The 23,131-nt window shown below is 40.9% G+C and overlaps 1 protein-coding gene across 10 annotated transcripts in view; it reads right to left on the bottom strand.

The window, feature by feature from the left end:
• Window positions 1-659: 659 nt before the first annotated feature.
• The window catches only part of ALDH18A1 (aldehyde dehydrogenase 18 family member A1), a 148,437-nt gene continuing 125,965 nt past the window's right edge, over window positions 660-23,131 (bottom strand). For 9 of the 10 annotated variants that reach the window (XM_050899102.1, XM_050899096.1, XM_050899097.1 and 6 more), the window contains 13 exons: window positions 21,903-22,061; window positions 21,221-21,311; window positions 19,478-19,602; window positions 15,813-15,957; window positions 12,590-12,663; window positions 11,820-11,919; window positions 10,455-10,675; window positions 6,657-6,794; window positions 6,352-6,547; window positions 6,078-6,199; window positions 3,533-3,719; window positions 1,890-1,985; window positions 660-851 (listed from right to left, as the gene is read on the bottom strand). In XM_050899102.1, the coding sequence (XP_050755059.1) occupies window positions 670-851; window positions 1,890-1,985; window positions 3,533-3,719; window positions 6,078-6,199; window positions 6,352-6,547; window positions 6,657-6,794; window positions 10,455-10,675; window positions 11,820-11,919; window positions 12,590-12,663; window positions 15,813-15,957; window positions 19,478-19,602; window positions 21,221-21,311; window positions 21,903-22,061 (1,836 nt within the window). In that variant the 3' untranslated portion in view covers window positions 660-669. The remainder of the gene's footprint in view (window positions 852-1,889; window positions 1,986-3,532; window positions 3,720-6,077; window positions 6,200-6,351; window positions 6,548-6,656; window positions 6,795-10,454; window positions 10,676-11,819; window positions 11,920-12,589; window positions 12,664-15,812; window positions 15,958-19,477; window positions 19,603-21,220; window positions 21,312-21,902; window positions 22,062-23,131) is intronic. The other variant, XM_050899100.1, reaches the window with a different exon arrangement.

Raw genomic sequence — 23,131 nt, forward strand, 5'->3', positions numbered from 1 at the left:
TTTTATATAAAACCAAAGAAAAATAAACCTTCGGTACAAATAAGTAACAAAATTAACGTAGTAGACAGGTGTGTTATTTATCTACAATAGTCAACAATACAAAGAAATTAGATATAAAAGGTTTCTTGGTCAAAAGCTTACTATGCATTTGGAACATCTATCCCTTATCACAAGAGTGATCAAATACAAAGAAAGTAAGTGTAAAGCTTTCCAGCTTTCAAGAGCTGCCATGATCATAAGACTGAAAAAAAGAAACTATCAAGTTTGTTCTCCAGAATAGATACTTGAATAAAACAAAGACTTAAAAAAAGAAAATTCATGTTCCACCACCAAGCATATTTGCTATAGGGAGCACTGGGATAAAAAAAGAACGCCGCAGATATTTAAATCTTTCCTTATGTTACCTGGATGTTTTGAAGAAGTCTGCCTCTGGGAAAAGTGAGGTCAGTTTGCAGATACTATCTAAGGAAACAGAGGCGGGGGGCGGGGGGGGGGAGATCTAAAAAAATCTCACAGATGGGATAATTTTGTATTCATTGTACTGCACAGTGACTGAAAACAACGTCCCTGAAGATGAAAAACAAACTCCCTCCCCAGAGAGCACCCTGAAGCCTGAATATCTTCAGGAAATATTTATACCCCTGGCTTTTCCCCCCCACCCCAATGTTCTTAGCTGGTATTTCTCTGAGGGAGAGGGAGGCTCTCATGAAGATACTTCATGCTCCCATGCTCTGAGAAGTCAGAAACAACATGATTGTCCCCCCTCAGCAACCACTTCGTAGTTAAGAGTCCTTCAATTCCCACTGGTCCACGTGCATGGATACGAGAAGTGCTAATTCCCACTTCAGCACCTGCAGGAAACATACAAGATAAAGGCAGTTAATCCTCAAATGATGTTCACTTCATACTAAGCAGTTTTGCATCTTTATGTAAAAACAGCTGCCTGCCTTCCAGTGACCTGCCTCTCTCTGCTCCTCTCCAAATGCCAGAAGTTATGTTTACCTGATTTAAATGTTAGAGGAGCTTAACTATTACATTATAAATTGTAATGTTTATACTTCTGGCTGCTACAGAGTTACTTTTAGAGAGAAAGATGTGAGAGAGGTATCTCTTACATGGATCTTAGACTTGTTTCCTGAGGGTTTAATCCTTTAAAGAAAAAAAAAAAAAGAGCTAAATTAGTCAAGGTTGTGATCTTATGTCCTTTTTTATCATATTGAGGAGATACTGCAAGACCCTAACTAGAATTTTTTAATCACATGGAACACTGAATGTTCCAGCTGACACAGTAACAGCCTGCTATGGAGATTTCTGAATTTCTACCTCAGGAAAGAATGTTTCCCCTGTCTTCTGCAATTCACAGTAGGTGCACCTGTTTATTTAAGCAGCTGATACTCAGTTTGGTTCCTGCCTTTCATTGCTCAACACCGCAGGGCTGGTACACGGGACAGCACCTCAGTCTGCCCAGCAGGAACGAAGCATGGCATTCTTTACAGCATCATTAGAAAGATAAACAACAGAAAAACTGTTCACCAATTTTTCAGATCCTGTGTTGCATTTTTCTATCATTACATGCACGCAGCATACTTTATTCTGATTGAACAGAGTTTCAAAGGATCCAAAACATCTTTGCTCCCTACTGCTACATTAATCTACATAGTCTGTATAGCAGTATTAGCTAGTTCTGGCAGGAAAGAGGTATTAAACCATCTGCTGTTCTGTGTGGATAAAATGTCTAGGCTTCAACTTTTCCTACGGTACCTTTCCTGAAAACCTTATATTAGACAGTAAGATCAGAGACTAATCCTATCTGCCAGGATTCAGACTGCCACACTTCTCGCACAATAGCAAATCCTGCAGTCACATCCCTGCAGTAGTTTCTCTCTTACCAAGTCCAAATCTATAGCCGTCAGAGAATCGGGTACTGGCATTCCAGAAGACACAAGCGCTGTCCACGTGCTGGAGGAAGAACTCTGCCGTTTTCTCTGGGAAAGAGGCAGAGAGAAAAATAAAATCCAGTACATACAGAATGATCATGCACTCCAATAAACACAACATAATACAGTGAACAGATAGAACAATACAACTTTCACATGCAACCTTATCAGACAGTATTTAAAAGCCTGAGCTAAGACATGTTCATTTATGCCTTCTTCCCAGTATGCTTGTCAAGTAGACACAGCTGCAAATGTTACAAGAAGCTTGCAAAAATCAGAAGAAAGCAAAAAGATCTCTAATTCTAAATACATCTAGTCTAGAACCTGCAAACAGGGACAGTTGTATGACTGGGGAGAAAGGACAGCTGCCCCAAACAACATTTTGCAGTCAAACTGAGACCGTTAAACTACAGAGTCAGCTCTCCATTAATCTCAAACATGGAATTGTTCCAGATAATGAAAAAATCCTGAACTAAATTGCTATTGTAGGCAATATTTGGGAAATACAATACAGAAATACCACATGAAATCAGCTAACTAACCCAGTTTAACACAGAACATGCAAGACCTGAGCAAGCCCCAGCAGAGTTACATAAGTCTTAGTCCTCTGGAGGACTCTGTTCTCTGTAAGGTTGTGAGCTGCAGGTCAGTCGCCCTTAGTGACAAGATGAACATTAAAGATCAGCTCTATTTCCAGTACACTCCCTAGCAAATCACTAGTGCACCACGTCCTGTGGCAGTGGGTTATGGTATCAAATGCATGCCTTTTAGTGACACACATTTAAGCTCGGTAGGAGGTACAAAAACAGAAGCCTGCTTGACTCACACACTGATCAGCCGCAGATCAACATGACCTTACTGCAGCCGATCCTCAGGAGTTCCAGGATTGGTTTGGTCGGAGAGTCAACCTTTAACCAGGTGCAGCTCTAGCTAGGTTTTGAACTGGCACAGCGTTCAAACCGCATGCAGGACAGGTGCTAGGGATGGGAGCAGCACAGAGCTGCACAAAGGAGCACAAGTTCACAACAGAGAGGCAAGAAACTGAACTGAGATAAATATAGCTTTTATACTAGGGATGCAGAAATGGGAAGTAAAGGACTGGGAGAGGTAGGGGGAAAACATTTGTGGTCCTTGTTTGCAAGATATAAAAATGACATGGGAAAACAAAGTGGATAAAGTCTGATCTTCCCCACAATCCCTACTCCCTCCATTGAGGTACTATAGAAGCTCACCTCATCAGCCTTCAGAGGCCTAAGGACATCTCCAGGATTCAGGAGACGTTCCTGCAAAACCCTCTGATGCAGTAAGTCTGCGCAATACCAGGAACACAAAGCAATTTGCCTGGCAAGAGCATGTTCTGACTTGCCATCGGCCAATGCTCAAGCGCATTCCTTAACGTCCTGGAATAAGGGCCACACAACATGTTTTCTCTGAGCTAAACAGCACTGTAGGCACATTCAGCTCATAGGCCTCCAGTTGGTTATGCCTACTACAGGCCCAAAAGAACAACTACTGCAATGTGAGTAGTTACACTAACACCAAGAACTGGCAGTCAAACCAAAACAGTAGCTTAAGGAAGCAGACTAATCACTAACCATTCTCTGTGATGATAACATCCGTGTGAGAACTTCCATACTTGTGGATATGTTCAACAGCCTCTTGGACACTGTCCACCACCTCAATGCAGCACTCCAGGTCCCCGTATTCTGTGCGGAGAGATTTCACTTCTGAAGGGCTGAACGTCAAGTAAGATGCAAACTTTGGGCCAGCGTGAATCTTCACCTGCAATACCAGAAACATTTTGTGCTTCCAGGTGAAAGTGTGGCTTCTTGTACTCTGTGTGGGATGGAGTTAATTTTCTTCATAGCAGTCCCCGCGGTGCTATGTTTTGGACTTGTGACTAAAACAGTGTTGAAAACACACCAATGTTTTGGCTGTTGCTGAACAACACAGCATCAAGCCTTGCACAGCGTCAAGGCTTTCTCTTTTTCCCCCACTCTGTCCCCCTAGCAAGAAGGTTGGGAGTGTGCAGGAAGCTGGGAGGGGACACAAACACGACAGCTGACCCAAACTGACCAAAGGGATATTCCATGCCATATAAATGTCATGCATAGCAATATAAACTGAAGGGAGGGGGGTTTTTGAAGAAGGTAGGCATTGCTCAGAGACTGGCTGGGCATTGGTGTACTTGTGGCAGATGGTGAGTAATCAGCTTTGCCTCACTCGTGTGGGTTTTTGGGGGTTGGGTTTTTTGGTTTTGTTTTTTTCCCTCTTCCTCCCCTTTCTTCTTCCTCTTTCTTTCGCTTATCAAACTATCTTTCTTTCAACCCACAAGGTTCCTTGCTTTTGCTCCTCTTATTCTCTCCCCCTGTCCCACTTGGGGCAGGGGAGACAGAGCAAGCAGCTGGATGGTGCTTAGCTGCTGACTGCAGTTAACCCACAACATTTGTGAATCAAATGTTGACTGCATGCAGTGTAAGAAAAATAAGGCTACACTTTGGGAAACCTAGCAGATTGGTGAACTAGCAACAAGCAATAGCTGACCTGCTAGGTTGGCTACCTACCACGACATGCTCCTAGTTCAGGACTCATTTCAAATTATTTAAAGCAATCGCATCACTTAGAAAGTCATCAGGCAGGAGGAGAGTACAACACTAGTACTGGGAAAACAGCTAAGATATCGCAGCCAGCCCTTGTTTTAAGAAAGCAACTGCAGTGCAGAGAATAACTACAGGAATGCTTCCAAGTTTGCACCTACAAAAGACTTAAGATCTTGAATGGCTTTTACGCTTTTATTTTGTAAACTGACACCAGCCCTCTCTAAAGCATGTCTTTCAGACACAAAGGGGTTACTGGGTCCAAAACAAGAACACTCACGCAGATATTTTCCATTTGTTATAAAGAAGATCTAACGCATTATCAACCTCTAAGATTAATCATAGCAGCCAAGACACCTAAACAATGAAAGATAATTTAGAACTGATACAGCAGAGAAATCCCCATACAAATGACACAGGAAATTTTGACAAGACAAACATAAATGGGAAATAAGGCACAAGTCTGCAAAATTTGATGTTTGAAGGCTTTTAAGAAGGTATCTGTAAAACGGCATTTTCTTGTGCAACTACAAATTACTTTAATTGAATAATCCTGCCCAATATTTGCATGTTTCTTGTTGTCAGATCAGATTTGACAGAGGTAACATCCTCCCCACTGTATTAGGAGCTGGGTGGGCGGTGGCGGAAATGCACTAGTCCTCACATTCCTCCCATCCAAAATCCAGAGATCTACCCTTCACTCTACCCTTCCCAAGAAAAAAACAAACAAGACATGAAAAAAAAAATCCATTAAGTGAGGACTTACTCCTGACTACCTATCAGCTTCTTTTACTATGACCCTTTCAACATCATCAGAACATATGGCCTCTCTATTTTACCTGCATTAATCACTGCCTGTACACTCTATTTGCCAAATACATACTGCTGTGTGAAAATCCTTGATTTATGTGCAATTCACACTACTTCATGGATATTTCTCTCCCGATGCATCTCTGCTACCTTTACTGACAAAACATTACTCATGTCAAGACAACTAATTAGTATACTGTCCTTTCGCTGTTCCTTTGACATACTAGGAGGGAAAATGGGTGGGGATAAAGGGCATGCAAGATGAATGGTTTAAAAAAAATGTGGATGAAGCAGATTCAGAAAGGAGAAAAACAGAAAGGGAATTCACTTGGGTAAGAAGCTAAATTAATAGATTCAAGAAGCAGCAGCTTTGCGTCTGGAAGGTTAACAGCAATTAAGTCAGAATTAAGAAGGGTAGAGAAAGGGTTGTGTATATGCTCTTCTAAGGCAGAAGATGATTTTTGCTATATAAAAGGAAGTATTTGTATCCCAATAATGGCATGTAGCTGTCCTGAAGAAGCTGCTTTTGGATCATTTCTACGGAAAAACTTGGGGTTGTGTGGAGAAGCAGAGAAAGTTCTCCGTAAGTTCATTTACGTGTACAAAGAGACATATGGATAACTTAAGTGTTATGCCATCATAAAACCAAACAGGGCTACACCAGCCAGACCAAATGCTTCTAAAGTGTTAGGGAAAAAAACCACAAAACAAAACAAAAGTATGAGTGACTAACCTGTTCTACTCTCAACATGTCTATGATCTGATCAAACAACGGGGTTCTCAGCAAGTCTCGATGAATTAAGAGAGTTTCCAGAGCATTACAGGCAGCAGGATATTCACACTTTGAGTCTCTGACTGAGGTTTAAGAGTAGATAATTGGTTACATAACATTTACGACAAAGATTTTGAACAGCATATGAATTATCAATTACCATAACCATATCGCATACTCCAAATACGAAATTCAATTACACCCATGAAATTCAAGTCACCCTCTCCCAACTTACTTATTCGTGTGACCTTCTCAACGCTGGCATCCGTGTCCACATAAACATGACAGATCCCTTCGCTATGTCCCATCACTGGGATTCCCTTAGCAGCTTTCTGGATATTCCTGACTAGCTGTGATGAACCACGTGGAATGATTAGATCTATCAGCTTATCCAAACGGCAGAGATCTTCTACTTCCTCTCTTGTGTTCACCTGTGGTAGTTGCAATACAAACAGTCTACCGTTTGAACTCTCAAGTTCTGCCCATACTTTTTATACATACCATAGCAAAGAAATTGTTGATTTAATTCTAGGCACTTACTAGTTGCACCGCATCTTTGACTCCGTGCATGGAGAGTGCTTCTTGTGTCAGATGATGAAGAATTTGATTGCTATATGCTGCCTCTTTCCCTCCTTTAAGTAGTAAGCCATTTCCACTGGCTATGGCCAAAGCAGACACCTGTCAGAAAAGAATTTATTTTAAATTAAAAAAAAAAAAAAAAAAAAAAAAAAAAAGAGAGAGAGAGAGAAAAGTTATCTTTCTCTTCTGTCGGAATAACACCCTCAAAACAGATTAAGAACAGGATTTTTAATCCTGTTGATTTACTCAATGTTAATCTATGGTTTTCATTTTATGGCACCAAAAAATCATTACAAGTAACAGCACATTTAACTCCAGAAATGAAATGTGTTAGTGTTTCAGGAACAAACTTGAGTTTTCAGGGTACTATTGCCAGGGGGTGACTGCAGTGGACAAGTCAGAGGAAACCCTGGACATAGGCTCTGGTATGAATTGGGTAGCTGTGTGGACGTTCTCACCCCAAGGAGAATAATTTTATGTCCAAGAACTCTTGTCCTTAACCATTCTGGCAGAAAGTGGCTAATGAGCTCTTCCTGTGAGCAGGAAGAACATTTTCATTGTGCTGTCTAAAACAGAAGTCATAAATAGACAACACTTGCCGTAAGTGTGGGGAAAAAAACTTCTAGACAATAGGCCCAGCATCACCTGTATCACTTTGCTTTCATGTTTATAACCAGAAGGAACTGACTGATATTGTGCCTTTCTGTTTAAGGTGCCAGATTTCACCCATTTGAGTCCAGCAACGCAACTAGACCATTTCAAAAAAATGCTCCAAAGAAGCCACCGCTTTTTGGAAGCTAGATAAAAAAAAATGACTTCTGCTGAAAACATACACCCAATTTATTCAATCTCCAGACACTAGTTCTTATTGATGTTTTCCCCACTAAACTGAAAACCTCTTTAACAGGGGGGTGGTGGTAAGTTTTTTATTGTTTGTTTCAGTTTTTTGTTCTTTTCTACCTAGGAGTATGTCAGACATGGTAAAGCTCTCTTCCCAGACTTATTTTACTTTTGTATCCCTTTTTGTCTTCCTCACCCCAATCCCATTCACAATGGCCTCACAATTTGTCCGCCTATTTGAAAAAGAAAAATAGCATACACTCCTTTAGAAAACAAAATCACCTCCTCTCCAGACCCTTTTAGAATGAACAAATTAAGCAGTTGAAGTTATTTTACTGTATTGCTATCTTCTGGGAAAGATCATATGTATCATTATCATCATCTGTATGTATCATCACCAAACCTGCACTGCTTAGTATATCAATTGTATGCTGTTCAGATGCGGATGCCAGAATTAGCCAGGCTCACACCTAACAAGCAGTTAGCTTAGTGGCACACTTTAGACGCCAATTCATACAGAAAAATGTTAAACCCATCAGATACATCTCCTCAGATCACCTCCTTTCCCCTTCTAATATCAAATGGATAACAACAATCACAATGTTTGATATTCTACCTCATCCGGCTGTCAGCAATTTGAAAAGAATATTGAAAAATAAGAAATACTTCAGAAAAATACACTAAAGTATAATAGTCTAGGAAGCCTGACTTACGTAGATATTGTGTGTCTTTCTAACTTATAAAACTAGACACTAAAAAGCAGTTCGATTGTATTTTGAAAGCACCTTGTAAGTATCTGCCTCTACAAAGGTCAGTATCACAAGGGAAAGCTAAACAAATAAGCTTATTTAAATAAAGAATTCCGCTCTGCAGGCATAAGATTAAAAGAAAGGTTATGAACTGATTTGAAAAAATGAAAAGAAAAAAAAAAATCAAGAATTAAGACACAAAAAAAAAAATTGTAATTAAAAGGAGAACAGAAGATAAGGGGTTTCAAAACAGTTCAGTCCCTTCAAAGAATAGTAGAGCATGACTATACTTCAGAGCAACAATCGGATTTGGTGGGATCTATAGGAAGCAGCCTGTGAAAGATGCACGCAATTTGACCTTGTATGTATTATAGGCAAATATGCTATTTGTATATGCTCATTAGAAGCTTATTAAATCTTAACTGGTAATCTGCAATTGTTTCACCTTTACTGCAACTCAAGACTGAACTCTCAGCACTGACCTAACTCTGCGTAAGCTATCTTCAGGGAGCCAATGGAGCACGCTCTCTTCCAGGGCAAAGTCAGATTTTCCCTGTAATTGCTTACCCAAACAAGCAGGAGATGCAGTAGTAAACTAAGAGGAGGCAACTGCTCCTCTGCACTCAGAGACCATCCTACTATTGGCTACAGCATGGGACAGAAACCACGCAATTCAAATGCAGAGGTATCAAAGATGATCCTCTGAAGTTGCATCAGAGAACCTGATGTGAGTATGAGGACAGGAGGCTGGCAGGAAGAAAAGCAACTACCAAGACAAGCTATTCCAAGTCTGTAAAACAAAGCGGGGAAAAAAGCCAGCAAGAGTCAGTCTGGTGTAAGTTTTAAGATAAGATAAAGGGGAAGAGAAAGAGGGAGACATCAGCTACGCAAGGCAAGAGACCAGGGTTGAAGTCCAGGAAGACAGACTAGAATTCAACAAGGAAACATACTGGTTATCTATGAAGAACAGAACTAGCAGCAAGGAGCTAATAATGGTAGACAAGGGAGACTAGTGCCTTTTCATTTCATGGGAACTCTGCCTACAGCATACTCCCTTTCAGTATGAAATGGGGACCACTCACAAAATTCGGGCATGAAGTACCAAGCTGTCCACTGGTTGAGTCTCACTTCCTTTTAAAGTGCCTGTACCCACTTTCTCCTCAAACACCTGCTCATACGTTAGAGAACTCCTCAATCAATCTTCCTAGACACCTAATGTTAATTGTGGGAAATAGTGTTAATAATGACGGTTTTTTGTTTTCTTTTTAAAATCTACTACAGTTGCTCAGTAAAGTACTCGGGAGTTAGAAAATAAGATCAAGGTTGCCTCTGCAACGTTAGTTCAGCCCACATATTTTCATACATTATAACAGCATTTACTCACAGTAATACTCCCACACAGCGCTGCAAGATGAAGGTATTTGCCTTTAAGATGCCTGCCTTATTCCTGGCACAAGATAAATGACATTCACTTACAGTACACTATTCGAGATTTTCACTAGCCTTTCCAGCAACTTCAGTACTTAAGAACTTAGAACACCATTCTTCCTCACACCCATCTCACTACAACTGAGTAAAAGCTATCATTCCGCCTCACTGCACACAAGCAGTATCAGTACAGGACAGACCACTCAAAGCCTGGAACTTCTGTGCTTTCTGTGCTCAGCTTTTTTTTAAATTCTTTTTTTTAATCATGTATTCCTAACAGTTACAGTTAATTACTAGCATCTGTATTAAACAGTTCCTGTTTAATCCCAGCCTGCGGTTTAGCTGTACGCAGCATGGACAGATAAAACAAGTGCTTATTGGTAGGAGCCTCCCAAGCTATGAGTTAGGCACTGAACATACATTTGTAAGACACATGCAGGAACTGTACCATCTGAATGTAAGATAACTCCTTCTATATGTTGGGTTTAAAAAAAACCAAAAAACCACAAAAACACCCAAAACAAAAAACCCAGGCCTGAATAACTCTGAACACCGCAGAAACAAGTCCTGAGAATATCTCTGCAGGAAAAATAGGGATGCCAACAAAATCAATTTTAGAAGAATCCAAGCAAGAGTCCTTCGAGACAAGACTTCCTGCAGCCTCCCAATTGCTCACCACAGAAATACCCTTTCTTTTGTCATCAAAGAATTCCCAACAGTATAGTCTGCCCTCCTTACATACCTGTGGAAGACAGTCAGGACGGGACTCAAAGATCACAAGAAGGACACCAATAGGCACTGTCACCTGCTCCAAATCCAGATCTTTTGCTATTCGTGTTCGTCGAATTACCCGGCCGACGCTGTCCTGTGAGGATGCTGCAATCTGACGCAGACCAATAGCCAAGCTGTTCAGCTTTGATGTAGACAGACTTAGACGTTTCAACAAAGGAAGTGCCAATCTCCCTAAAAGAAAGAAAAAATTGTGCTGGAGATAGATTGGTCTGCCTAGGGTCTGCCTAGGCTCAAGCAAAAGCGACTTAAACAAGTGGTGAACCTAAGGAAAATTCAGATATTTCCCACGTCCTAGCAAGAAACCTACTCGAGATGAAAAATGCACAGCATTAAGTCCAGTAGTCACAATAAAACCACTCAAATGGGACAATGATTTCACACACCACCACATTTTCACTTAATGTGGTTTAAGTGATTTGTACATGAAGCAACATCAACATCCACAAAGATAAGGTTTGTCCTATTTCAAGTACTGCTATGTGTCCAAATTTCTTACAAATTTCTAGCCTTGCAGTATTTCTGGAAGGTTCAGGCAGGGGCAGTAATTTCATCTTTCTATTTTGCAGACAGAAATCCCAAAGCACAGATACATGCATAGCATTTCTGTTCAGACTGGGCAAGAACTGCCTGAATTTTCTAGTCTGAACACGTTCAGACAGTAAGTTAACCCAGCAATGTCCCCTCAAGTACTCTGGTAAGTAAAAAATGGTTCCCTAGCATCTTCTACAAAGTATTACAATTCATGATGTGTCACTTCCATACATTGCTATCCCTGTACGTACACATCCCAATCCCAACTTCTCAATGAATGCATCAATCTAACACAGCAAAATGGGTTTAATCCAAGCCACCTAAAGAGAACCCTCCTCAATCAGAAGGGGACACGGTTTTTTTGGAGAGCATCAATTTAAGTATAGAGATGACAGCCTTCTCCTCAGGAGCCAAACATCCTAACCAGCCCAGAAAATATTCACTTTATGCATGACAATAACAGAGATGTTTGTTATATTCCATTTCTAAAGCGAGCCTCCTTTGGCAAAATGGAGCACTAATTTTTTTTTTTTTTTTTTTTACAATACACTGTTTGGTGTTTTGCAAGGCCTCAGTATCTTCTCTGATGAAGGCATCTGTTTTACGTAATTAAGGAAGCTGCAGCTGTTTACACTGACAAGCTCTCAAGATCCTGCATTCACTAATCTGTGACAGCCATACTACCCAATCCCAGGTGACAGAAGAGTCTAGTTCTGCTCATTTCCTTCGAGGCCCAGAGAGGTTCAAGACAATAGGATTGCCATGGAAGGACTTGAAATATTACCTTTATTTTCAGCCTCTTCTAAGTCCTTTTTGTTCGCCAAGAGAATTTCTTCTCTCTGGTCAGTTAGTAAGTCAGCAAGACGATAAATAATCTCCGCTCTCTAAAAGAGAAAACAGTTTCTGAACTGACTTCTTACACAAAGTCCGTGTTATTTGACATCTGGTCCCCTTCAGTCCATTTATGTGGACCACATCCTCTCACTGTCTTGACTCCCCAAATACTTGAGGCCAGCTGATTTTTCCAGCCTGCATCACATTGAAAAATGAGGCTGAATACTGCCTCAACCTTTACTTTGCTTTTTATTATCTTGCTTTCCATGCCCAGTCTTCTTCACAAAACCCACAATGTTCTTCCTTTAAGACCACCTTGTCTTCTTCACAACAGATGCCACATTTTTACCTACCCAGCTGCAGAACAGTAATTGATTTGTCTACAGCTCCTCTTTTGCATACACTACACACAGGAGTGAACGGAGCAAGTTATTCCAGTCAATTCTTCAGCAGCTCTGATCACAATTCATTTCTGTATGATATCCAACGCTATTAAGATTTTTATAAACCCCACATGAAAGCATATATTACTTCATAGCCCCAAGGTACATTATCTTCCTGCTCTTCTCATCTCTTTAAGCATGCTACAATCCAAATGATGGATCTGGCACATAAAGAACAGATTCTTGTCCCAAGGGGCCCATTTGTGTTACAAATCTGTGTTGTAAAACTTGCCATACATTCACAAGCTTAACAAGTGACGCCATATTGTTCTGTCACCTGCTCAGGCTGTAGAGCCGCCAGGGTCCTGCCACCAGCTCGAGCCATTTCACCCTGCTGCTCTACTGTAGGACCTGCAAAATAACCAAAAATATGCTATGCAGACAAAGTAACAGCACGTGTGGAAGTTAACACTAGCCCTTCTATCTTCCGATTCTTTGCTCAAAGCAGGAAAGCAGGTACAGAGCCTTAAACAGACATATTCAAGAAATCTGTTTTACGCTAAAACAGGAAAATCTGTACCTGACACAAAAATACTGCTATGGTCCCCAAACGTAAAGAGTCATCACAGAGATTCTGTAAGGTCACCATGTCAGAGCCAAGTGTGCACCATATATCAAAAAGACTTGACAAAGGGCAAAAGAACACCAGGATAGCTAAGTCTCACAGCATGGTAGGCTACTGAAAGAAAGGAGGCAAACTTTGAAAAGTTTAAATATCCAACTGAGGAAAACAGAACGGATTACAAAATAGGACGGGAATGTATAAACAATAATGGAAGCCAAAACCCAATGAGTAACAGCTCGTATAAAAATTGCTTTCCCTCTGTCTCTCCCTGTATGCATTTTAGAAGGGTTCCTATAGAAGAAAGGTGGGTTTTTTTCTTTTTTTCTGGCAGGACCTCAAAGAATCTGTCTCAAACTGAAATGATATGGAACGTGTTACTTCTGTTTCTATTTCAAAACAAGCCACCAGGTTCAGGTAGCATTTCCCCAAAGAGTCTGCAAGTAGCTCATGGATAAACTAAGTTGTGATTTTTAACTGTCCTGAAATTGCCTGTAAAACAGATGACTTGAAGGTGATAAATATGACCCAACTTCTATTTAAGAAGGGTCCTATGGAAATTGCCAGAGCAGGAATTCCAATGTTATGGAAAATATCAAGAGGTATAGTGGGAAGTGTAAGAAAAGAACTTGTGGACACATGATTAATTAGACTTATTTAAGAAGTGTTAAAACAGCTTTTTAAAGTGAAGTCATACTTTACAAAGTATGGTATGTTTTGGTGTTCTTTGAGAAAAGTGACATGTATGTAAGCAGATACAGTTGATTTTAAAAAAGTTACCTGAATTTCCAAAGTGTGTTCTTTGGTAGATAGAAGACAAAGAGAGGACTGGAGTAAACACTTGCCACAATACCGGAAGAGTGCCAGTAAACTTCCACAGGGACTTTTGCTGTTTGCCATATTTGTAAGTGACTCAGAACGGGGTCACAAGATGAAAAGCTTTACTGGTGGCACAAATTCCTTACAGTGGGACTAACCAAGAAGTGTCACTATCGCGCTTCTTCCTGGAAAGCAGCTTTTCAGAGGAGGACCCGGGGGTCCTGGTGGACACCAAGCTGAACACAAGCCAGCAGCATGCCCTTGCCGCAAAGGCAGCTAACGGTGTCCTGGGCTGCCTTAGGAGGAGTGTTGCCAGCAGGTCGAGGGAGGTGATCCTTCCCCTCTACTCAGCACTGGTGAGGCCACACCTGGAGTGCTCAGCCCAGTTCTGGGCTCCCCAGTATGAGAGAGACATGGACGCTGTGGCGAGAGTCCAACGAAGGGCTGCAGAGATGATGGACTGGAGCATCTCTCACATGAGGGAAGGCTGAGAGAGCTGGGACTGTTTAGCCTGGAGAAGGCGGCTCAGGGGGGATCTCATCAGTATGTACAAATACCTGAAGGGAGGGTGTAAAGAAGATGGAAACAGGCTCTTTTGAGTGGTGTCCAGTGACAGAACAAGAGGCAATGGACACAAACTGAAACACAGGAGGTGCCTTCCATCAGGAAGCACTTTTGCACTGTGAGGATGATCGAGCACTGGCACAGGTTGCCCAGGGAGGTTGTGGAGTCTCCGTTCTAGAAGATATTCAAAAGCTGTCTGGACACAGTCCTGGGCAACCTGCTTGACCAGGGGGTAGGACCAGATGACCCTGTCATCTGTCATACTGTCTCTTCCAACCTGAGCCATTCGGCAATTCTGTGATTTCCTCTGCAGCCAAGTCACTAGGCCATGAAACAGCAAGTATAATTCAAACCAGATAAACATGAAGCAATGTAGAGGGGAAAAGCAAAATCAGACCTTAGTATTGTCACAAATAATACTATGAAAACATCATCTCACTGAACATCAACATCAAAAAGCAAATTAAATCTTTGGAATTATTAGAAAAGGCCTAGATAACATAACAGAGAACATCATCAATCTTATCAAAACTCACTTAGTCCTGCCATCTCATAAATTAAAGCTTCATTTGCATCTTGAACGCTATGTGAAATTTTTATTTTTGCCCATCTCAGGAAGGCCACAATAGAATGAAAACAGTTTCGAACAAGAGAAACAGGGATGACCAAGTTTTTGGAACAGCTTTGGTACAAAATGTCTAAGACCAAACCTCTTTCACGTGGAAGAGAGATGATGAGGGGAAAGACAATATCTCAAATCTTCAAAGTTGAACAGGGGCTGATCACCCATACAGGCAGTAGGGGCATCAAATGAAGCTATCAGGAAGAGAATTCAAAACCTTCCCCATCCCCCCAAACCCAAATTAAAGCAAGCAGTTCTTCACACAGTTCTAGCTCCAGAGTTTACACACAGTATCTAGTTAATGCTCTTGACTATCGTGACACAGAGCCCTGTGGATGCTGAGTCTTTACATGGGTTCAAAAGATGATTCGACAAATTCATACAAGAAATCCACTGAAGATTATTATACACAAAGGAATTCGCTTGCCTTAAAGCACAAGTCAAAAGTATCACTCTGTACTTGTCCTATTCTGCTAAGGTCATGGATCTTTAGTCTGACTTTCTCCAGCAATTGTTACACTGCCCAGCAATGCAGGAAAACATTCCTACCTACCATACTAGAAGACTGAGCTATAAAAGGAATTTATGATAAGAAATAAAACTAAACGCTATCATAGTTCAGCAGCACATTCTATGTTCACATTTTCACACTGAAATCTTCAATACTAGATGATAACCCCTAAGGCTAAAAATGGTAAAAATTCTACTCATTGCATTCTTCAAATGCAAGTCTGATGCAGCAGTTTATCAGCTGGAGGGAAACAGAGCAGAGGATTCAACATTTTCTATTCCTACGTTAGAAAATACCTTTCAAAATCCATTTTTCAAGCAGAGTGTGGTTTCCCAGTTATTGTACAGGTCTAGCCAAATTTTAACTCCAACCTTTCAGGAAATCTGTACAACTCTCAACGTACACATTACCTCTGTACTCACCTGCAGGTTTTACTTCTGAAAAAAAAGTTCCAACTTTTTTCCCTTCCACGATATCTGTGATGACATGACCCGAGATCTTTGGGTGGGTTCCATTTGCAATCACTACAGAGGTGCCTCCTTGGAGGGCCCACAGCGCTGCTTTCACCTACAGCGAAGGATAGAGCCAGTTCCAGGAAATTCACTTGTTATTTGAATCACCACTCTCAACAAGACTTCTTGCTCCACTTTGATCACTTATGCTTTCGAAGAGCATTCAACACACTTCAGGAATTTCCATAATGTAGCATTGAATGAGATCATGTATTTGCGCTTTACCTTCCCTTCCTTAACTATCTGCCACCTTACGAGCATACTCCAAATTTTCCTAACAGCCTGCTTTTTTCAAGACTTCTGCAAGGGCACTTTGGTCATATGTTCTTTTTCACCGTTACCTTACGTTGCAAGTTCTTCTTACTGTTTGAAGAAACCCAATTTTCTTTTTTGAAAAGATTCTGTTGCCACTTTCCCTGACATTGATTAGCCATCAATAATTAATCCACTTTAAGCGACCACGTGATATTACTTGTACTGTGGAGCACTGTTCTTACTCAGGTCCTAGCCATTACCATATAACATTAAAATATTATTCAATACCTTTAGCTGTCTGAATTACTTCTTCAAAGTTTGATCAGCCTAAGCACTCCTCATGGGTCTGGTTAAGATGTACAGGTATTCTCATTGTTTATAATCCTTTGGTGAAGCTATGAAGTTTGCTGAAGTTACTCAGGTCTCCCCACAAAGTTTTTGCCTACTTTGTTCACATTTCCTGTTCATGTTCTCATTGGATTTTTAATTTCTTTGCTTCTACTTTTTGCTTGGGAGTACACCTGTTGTCTTAATAGTTGTTTCTTTCAGTAGGCTCTATTCGAAGATTTTGCACTTCTTCAGTTTTGAATTATATGCTATTTATTTGGCATTCTTCTCCCTTTTTGTTGTTATTTTGGAGGAGGATTCTATAAGTATAGCATTTAGGAGTCATCTTCAAAGGTCAGGACCGCAGCATATTAAGCAATCTATAGAAGCAACACGCATAAGATCTAACGCAAGAAGCAAGTCCGGAACCAGAACGATCTGATGTCCACAGACAGATGGGAACTGAAAACAATGATACTACCAGATCACCTGTGTGCTAAAGGCTGTCATGGAGGGTGGTTGGGGAGGCAGGCATCATAATCAACAAGAGCTCTATGAAATTTAGTGGCAGTATCTTCGTAGGCATTGCCCTAACATGAAGGTCTACATGAGTTCTCTTTCTGAACTTCAGTGTTGGCATACTGAAGTTTGCTTAGTCCTTCTACAGAATGTTAAGTTTACAGCAGGATTAGCTTATTAGTAAGGGTTCTTTGAAATCCCCATGTGCTGATTAGTCCTAAGATTAGCCTCTTTCCACACACTTAAGCCATTGTTTAAGGCATCACAACATGATTTCTCTAAGATTTCCCCCCCACAACATTTCACTGGTTCATGCCAAAATACAAAAACACAAACCCACATCCCAGATGTTACCTGCTGAAGAGGTACTGCCTTTGGTCTCCTTCGTTTCTTTTCCCTTTCAAGGTATGGGTGGCATTATCCCACCACTATATTTAATTATGTGTCATTTATTTTACTGCAAAAGCTCCTCTGCTTCATCACTTCTACACTTTCCTACTATGGTTCTACAATTAGGTATTACAGTCCATATTCACTGGGAGACACCACCTGTCAGATATGCCTATCACATCAAACTCAACTACCACAAGACCATCAACTGCTCCATTTTTGCTCAAATTTAATGCTGCTGATCAAGATTTGTACTGTAAGCTACCATCTGTTTATTCTATTATTGATGTTACAGTTCTCCAAAATTATCACCCAATTCTCAACTGTAACAAATGTTTGTTACAACAGCAGCATCGAGATTTGCCTCTATATGACTCAGACTTAAAGATACCAAATACCTCTAACAGATTATTATTTTTACAATACAAGTACTCTCTGACCTTGGCAGCTTTCCCTTCAATACCTGGAATCATTTAAACTATTCCAGAAGCCAGATCAGGGGAAAGTTGTTTCTAAATAAGCTCTGTACATCCCATAGTTACAAACAGAACACTCAAATGCCTCCTCTTTTTGCCACCTTCTAGTCCATGCTCTGATACTGAAGTATGCCTTACCTGATTCTTCAGAAAAGGAAATAAAACATAAGATAATTGGTGAAGAATTTCACTTTGGTCTTTCCCTGCTTAGTCAAAATCAACTTCAGTTTTTACAGACAACCTTCCAGAAGCATCCTTAGAAACCCCACACCAATTAATACTACCATAGTGCATATCCCAGCATCACGAGACACATATGCTGAAGTCTCACACCACACCCGTGTTTATGCACTCACAGCAATGAATACTGAGGCTATCTGACTGTACACAGCACTAAAAACCATCGGCCCTCCTACCTCTACTAATCTTGTACTCAAGAACTAAAGTACCTTGCTCTCCACCAGTATACCCTTCAAAAGCAAAGAGCGCACGTACAAACTCAGAAAGGAGACCAAGGTATCATATCAGATTCAAGTGACAGGGATTCCCAAAGTCTTTGGATTATCACATAAGAAAGAAGTGAGGACCAACTTATTTTAATTTAAAACACCAACTTAATACAGTTCCAAATGTCACATTTTACAAACTACTGGAATGCAACTCATTAGTTGCTCTTTTCAATTCACATGGACCTAAGAGAGAAGCTAAAGGAACCCATACACCGTTCCAGGGCACTCACAGAACAGCTGAGGCTGGAAAGGATCTCTGGAGATCATATAGTCCCACCGCCTGCTCAAAGCAGGGTCAACTAGAGCAAGTTACTCAAGACACTGTCCAGTCAGGTTTTTAACATCTCCAAACACTGAGATTCCACAAGCTCTCTCAGCAACCTGCTCCAGTGCTTCAGCAACTTCACTGTAAAATTCTTACATTTCAATTTAATTTCTTGTATTTCAGCCTGTGCCCATTGCCTCTTGTCTGTTCCCTGGATACCACTGAGAAGAGTCTGGCTCTGTCTTCTCTACACCCTCCCTTCAGGTATTTATACACACACCTTCTCTTTGGGGTGAACAGTCCTAGCTCTCAGCCTCTCCTAGTGTGACAGATGCTCCAATTCTTTAATCATATTCATGGCTCTCCATTGGATTCACTGTAGTATGCCATGTCCTTTTTGTATTGCGGTGTCCAGAACCAGACACAACTCTACCGATGTGGTCTCACTAGTGCTGAGTAGAGGGAAATAATAATTTGCCTTGACCTGCTGGCTATTTTCTTTCTAATGCAACCCAGGATGCTGTTGGCCTGCTTTGCCCAAAGGGCATATTCCTGGCTCACGTTCCACTTGCTGTCTACCAGGACCCCTACGTCCTTTTCAGTAAACCTGCTTTCCAGCCAGTCAACTCCCCAGCCCATACTGGTGAATGGAGTTGTTCCTCCCTAGGGGTAGGACTCTGTATTTACCATTATTGAACTCCATAAGGTTCCTGTCTGCCCATTTCTGCAGCCTGCCAAGATCCATCTGAACGGCACCACAATCATCTTGTCCATCTCCCTTTCCCACATCTCCCTTTCCTTCCCAATAACAAAACAAGTGTTCCATATTTCTACCTTGGCTTCCATGCCTCCCATTCCCACTCGGGATTTGGTTCCAAATGTTACAGACTGCTGGTCCCCTGGGTAGAATATGTCAATGAGCTTTGCATCATCAGATCCTGGAGGGCTGTCAAAGAGTCCTGAAATAAATAATAAAAATCTGTTAGTGTTATATACCCTCATCTCCAAAGCTCACCCATGAAAAAAGAAAAGAAAAAAAAAAAATCCATGAGGCTGAAAAGCTGTATTCCACTTTACAGGATCGAAAGCTTTCACTGAACCCTGCTTTTTGTGGGACTGAAAGCATGAAACACTTAACAGGCAGACTCAAGAAGTATAGGTTTAATGAAAGCATAATGAATAAGAAAACAAAAACCCACATGCTGAATAGCAGCATGCAAGCTGGGAGGTAGTGACATTTGGTTGAGGTTACAGAGACAGTTTACAGCTTTTATATGTTCAAAATCAGGGCTTACACATACAAGGCCACAATTGAACAGGTAAAGGACAGTCCTCCTCACCAAAGTCTCAGACGATATTCTTGAATGCTGGGTTGTACAGTGATAAATTGGGCAATTCAAAAATATGTAAAAAGGGTAACTATTGAATTCTGCTAAGAAGGAACACAACACTACAGAGACATACTCTTATTAATTTTTAAAAAAATCTAGTAATTTTATGTAACTATGTTAGGAGCTGAATGACACTTTGGTTTACCCAACACCTTAAACCTAAACTCTGCCACCACACTACCCAGAAATTCTATGTGAACAAATACTGGCATTACAAATTAGAGAGCACAAGTGCAGACTATCTGTGTCCTTCCTTGATAGCTTGGGAAGGAGAGGACACACATCTTTCCATAAACAAGATGTCACATTGAATGAATAAGCTTGGAGTATGGGGGTGTTTGGTGTTAATTTTTTTTACAAGTTGTTTTGACTATTGCTTTTATGAGTTGTTCTCAGACAGTCCTTTCAACTAGAATCAACCATGAAAACCAGCTGAATCTATTAAAAGAAACTGTGTTTATGGAAAGGCACCTCCTTCCTCCTCACGGCCTACAGTATGTGCCAAAGTCCAGGATCCACCGAAAGAAACCCATCTGGACAAGATGAAAAGACTATGTGACTTGGGTGATGTGGACTGCACTGATCTGAAACTGCACCCACTACCCTCCTCTCTCTAGAAAAGAAACTTCAACATCCATAGGTGACAGACTTATGTCACAGCAGCACAGCTCAGAAGACTAGAGCAGTATAAGCCAAATGTCTGGGAGACAGAAAAAGCTAGCAAGTTCCAAGTATCTGGAAGGCAATGACCAGGACTTGTAATGTACCTGTAATTCACTGAAAGAGAGAATGTGCTGCCAGAAGAAACAAACTATTGTAGAATAGCATTTGGCTTATACTCCTGATTCTAAACACGTAGCCTTTATCCTGCATATTACTCATGACTATATCATACAATTCTGAGAAGCTAGCAGAAGTACCATAGTACATATGGTATTCTGGGTTCTGGAACAAGTCTCAAGTTCACATGCATTCTCACCCACCCAGATTCAACAGTGTGGCAGACAGTCTTTGGCTTATGCAACAGCATCAGCATTAGGTATATGCCTTAAGGAGTTATGTGGTACGTTGTAATTGTCCCTGTAAAAGATATGAACTGAAGAGATCAGTAAAACCCAAATATAGGTTGGTTTGACTATCTGATGTACTTCAATAAAACAAGAAAGTAAAGAAATGACTCACAAACCTTCTACGTCTGAGAGAACAATCAGGAGATCAGTTTTCATTTCCACAGCCAGTCGTGCTGCCAGACTGTCATTATCCTTCACACTAATCACCTGCAATGCACATGCATATCAGCAGCACTGAATAGCGGGACAAACTAGGAAATATTTGGCTGCAACATACAAAAGCAAGCTACCTCAGCACTACCAAGTCCTTCTGAGCTACTCTGTTCACACCCACTGGAAACTCAGAAGGTGATCTTTGTGTGAAAGTACATATGCTTTTGGAATGCAGTAAAGTGGTATCAAAATGACAAGCAGTGTGATCAGTACCTGCATTCTCCACCTTGGTGCCCAGTGACAGGACAAGAGGTACTAACTGACCCTGCTTTAAGCGGGGGTGCTGGACTAGATGACCTGCAGAAGTCCCGTCCAACTTCAACTATTCAGTGAAAATCAAACTGGGCATGCTTGCTTTTGGCAGAGCAGGCATCATCTGCCCTGCTTTCACCCCACAGCACTGCATCATGCCAGAAACAGACAGGTCAGCATAGTCTTCCAGTACCCTTTGTCCACATTACTAATTTCGTATGTTTGTTTCCCTGCTGCAGGCTTCAGAGGTCCCTGATTATGGCATTAGTGAAATACACATTAGTGCTGTACCATCTACAAGTAGGATCCACCCCCTTGCAATACTTTACCCACATTTACCCCCTGCAGATCACTGTTCGGCTCTGGAGGTGGAACAACAGCATCATTAGTGTTAATTATAGGGACAATATTCATTCTTAAAAGCTCATGCAACGTTCCATTTAAGTTCCGACGCTTCTGTTCATCATGGAAATCCAGGTTGGTGACTAAAATCTGAAAGGAGGAAAAAAAATTAATATGTACTTAGCCTATCACTTTTCCTCATAAGATCATCATAAACGTATGTATTAACATATCATGACAGATCAGTCATGCCCTTTGGATCACTAAAGAAACATAAGCTATGTTTAAAGGATAAAGAATACAAGCGAGAAATATTCTTTCCACAACATTTTCAGTTTTATATGCCTTAACTTCCACTGAAGCCTACCATGGCCTTTCTCAAGCTGACAGATCACAGGCTTCAGGAATCAACTTGGAAAAAAAAACATAAGCAGAACATAGATGCTGATGATAACTACTAAGATCCTAAACGATTCGATAGATTACTCAAGACACTGCCTTTCCTGTTTTCCCTCCCAGTGTAACGTTTCTACTGTCGCAAGCAGAAGGGTTGCTTTGTCTCAAGACTTCTCTTCAGCTCTAGAACTCACTTGCTTTTCTGAAAGAATCTTGGTCTCAAAGCCTCCTGCATGCAGACACCACCCCTTTCTTTTTGGTATTTTAAGACAAAAAAACCTCAATGTCTGCTCTGAAGAGACTTTTTTTTCATTTTTACTCTGCCATTGGACATTTGAGAACTAAGCAAACAACTCCACCACACAAATGTTACAATAGCACTTGGAATCCATGTGTACACTGACTTTTTTGGCATGGGCAATTAATTCTTTTAAATCAAAGGAATGATAGTTGTCTACAGACTTGATCCAGCACAACCTGTAGTGATTGTTAGCAATACTGTAAACATTTTAGTGATATCAGCTATACTGTATTACAGGAAGAAGTTTCTCCACGCGAGACTTCATACTAGGCTCCTAAATTCATTAAAAGTGTTAAAACAAATAAGGCCTTACAGTTGATGCAATTCTGTATTCTCAGAGTATTTAAGATACGCAAAGCCTGTTTAAGAGTAGTTCAATTAATACAGTTGCAGCATTCAGTATAAGACCCAGGCTAGGGATACCATCACCCACAAGTTAGAAAGGTTTGAGGAGCAGATGGACAGCAAGTTCTGAAGTGTGGATATGCACTCTGTCAGCTTTACAGAGTGTGTGGCAGTTCAG

This window comes from Gymnogyps californianus, chromosome 6 (assembly GCF_018139145.2).
Source record: "Gymnogyps californianus isolate 813 chromosome 6, ASM1813914v2, whole genome shotgun sequence".
NCBI lineage: Eukaryota > Metazoa > Chordata > Aves > Accipitriformes > Cathartidae > Gymnogyps > Gymnogyps californianus.